The sequence below is a fragment of the Magallana gigas genome, chromosome 6 (genome assembly GCF_963853765.1).
Source record: "Magallana gigas chromosome 6, xbMagGiga1.1, whole genome shotgun sequence".
In the NCBI taxonomy this organism is placed as follows: Eukaryota; Metazoa; Mollusca; class Bivalvia; order Ostreida; family Ostreidae; genus Magallana; species Magallana gigas.
The window spans coordinates 24,819,904-24,822,078 of record NC_088858.1 but is presented as its reverse complement, the minus strand read 5'-3'; the positions used below and the strand labels follow the sequence as shown (position 1 = coordinate 24,822,078).

At 39.0% G+C, this 2,175-nt stretch overlaps 1 protein-coding gene across 1 annotated transcript; it reads left to right on the top strand.

The window, feature by feature from the left end:
• Nucleotides 1–374: 374 nt before the first annotated feature.
• On the top strand, nt 375–1,178 carry LOC136276354 (uncharacterized). Its single transcript, XM_066088227.1, has one exon. It carries the CDS (start codon nt 375–377, stop codon nt 1,176–1,178), a length of 804 nt encoding a protein of 267 aa, XP_065944299.1.
• Nucleotides 1,179–2,175: the final 997 nt, after the last annotated feature.

Below are 2,175 nucleotides of genomic sequence, written 5' to 3'. Positions count from 1 at the left end.
TTAGTAGAGCAGCCTTGCCATCACTCTACAAACACCCGATAATCTTACCCAAGGATAGTCACATTACACTCTTGATTCTATCTCATGCTCACATGGAAACCTTTCATCAAGGAAGAGGTTTTACCCTTAACAAACTCCGGTCTCTGGGATATTGGATCGTAGGAGGTAGTAAGACGATAGCTAACTACATACGTCACTGCGTGATATGCAGGAAGTTGAGACGACCGACAGAGACGCAGAGAATGGCGGACTTGCCCAAGGAGCGTATTGAGCCATCTCCACCGTTCACATATTGTGGTATGGACTGTTTTGGTCCATTCATTGTGAAACAGGGTCGAAAGGAAATATAACGCTATGGTTTACTATTTACCTGCATGTGCTCTCGGGCCATTCACATTGAGATGTTGGATGACATGTCTACGGACGCTTTCATCAGTGGTCTACGCTGTTTTATCGCCATTAGAGGAGCAGTTCGACAACTGCGCTCAGACCAAGGAACTAACTTCATTGGTGCAAAGAATGAGTTTCAGAAAGCTGTGGACAAAGAAAGAATATGTTCATTCTTGGCAGAGAAACAGTGTGAATTTGTGTTTAACGCGCCGAGTGCTAGCCATACCGGAGGAGTGTGGGAACGTCAAATAAGAACTGTTCGTAACATTCTCAACGCCATACTATTACTTTGTCCTGGAAGAATGGATGACTCTTCACTGAGAACCGTATTCTACGAGGCAATGTCTATTGTAAACTGTCGCCCACTTACAGTTAGCGAGATAGACAACCCAGATTCACTAGAGCCACTTACTCCGAACCACATTTTAACTGGAAAGACTTCATCTCCTCTTCCCCCTCCAGGAGAGTTCCTGAAGGAAGATATGTATATCCGCAAACGTTGGAGACGTGTTCAGTTTCTTATGGAACAGTTTTGGTCGCGATGGAGACGAGAATACTTGGCCCAGATTACCTTGCGACAGAAGTGGCACGGAGTACGTCGGAACATCAAGGAAGGAGACATTGTTCTGGTGAAGGACGTCGATTTGCCGCGCAACCAATGGCCTCTTGGTAGAGTCATCGAAAGCAACTCAGATGAAGATGGCCTAGTGCGGAGAGTCAAGGTGAAATTGCAGTCTGGCATACTCGAGAGAACAGTTCATAAGCTTGTGTTACTTATTGAGAACTAATCTAACAACTACTGTCTGTGTTATAGTTGTATTTATAGTTTATATGAATACTAAAAAACGATGTAAGTTGAACACCCTTTTTTGATGGTGTTATGTCTGAAAATCATGCTGATTTTGGTGGGAGTGTAAATGTTGCTATTTCTTCAAAACTTCAAATGTTTAAATAACCTTTATTTACAATTTGTTTATTGCATGTGTGTATGATTTTATGTAATTAGTTCCGGATGGGCAATTTTTCTATTTTGAGTCCGGTAAAACTTAGTGTATTACGTAACTTCCGCCCAACATCTCTGTGCACATAGTTTTTGACGAGAACGATGAACGATTTGTAACGTTTAGTGACTTGGTCAGGAGAACAAGGTATTTTACAATTATATGCATATGTACTAATGCCTACTTTAACGTTAACGTCCTTGATCTTGTTTATATACATATATTTAATGTAGACATAACGATTACTCTGTATTTAGAGCATTTACGTACAAGTATTGCTAGGGTGGATTTATACATGGCGCCATTTTTGACCCGTGCGTAGTAAAACGTTACTTTGATAATAATTGGCCCTTTAGTATTTTGTATCAATATTTCAATACTGTATTTTGATCAAATAGTTTTCATTTTCTTCTTAAATTGCTACTGGTGGAATTATTTGTTGTACCCTTAGAATTGTGTGTCATTAGTAACTAAGAGTTATTCCCCTTTGTACAGTAAAGTAAGGTAAAGCGCCAGGTTTGTTTACATGTTTGGGTGAAATATCTACATAATATTTTCCTTGCTACCAGAAATGATTTGATTATTTACTTACATTAATTAGTGAATGAAATTAATGTCTGGTTGTTATGTAATTACTAATAAATGTTGTATTGTTTACAGTTCTTACGTTGAAGAACCAACGGTAAATAAAAACTCTTCACCAGTATCAAAGACTTGAATCATTTGAATGGCCAAGCCAGCTACAAACTTTTTATTTTGAGTTCCCTCTGTAAGATATATTGAC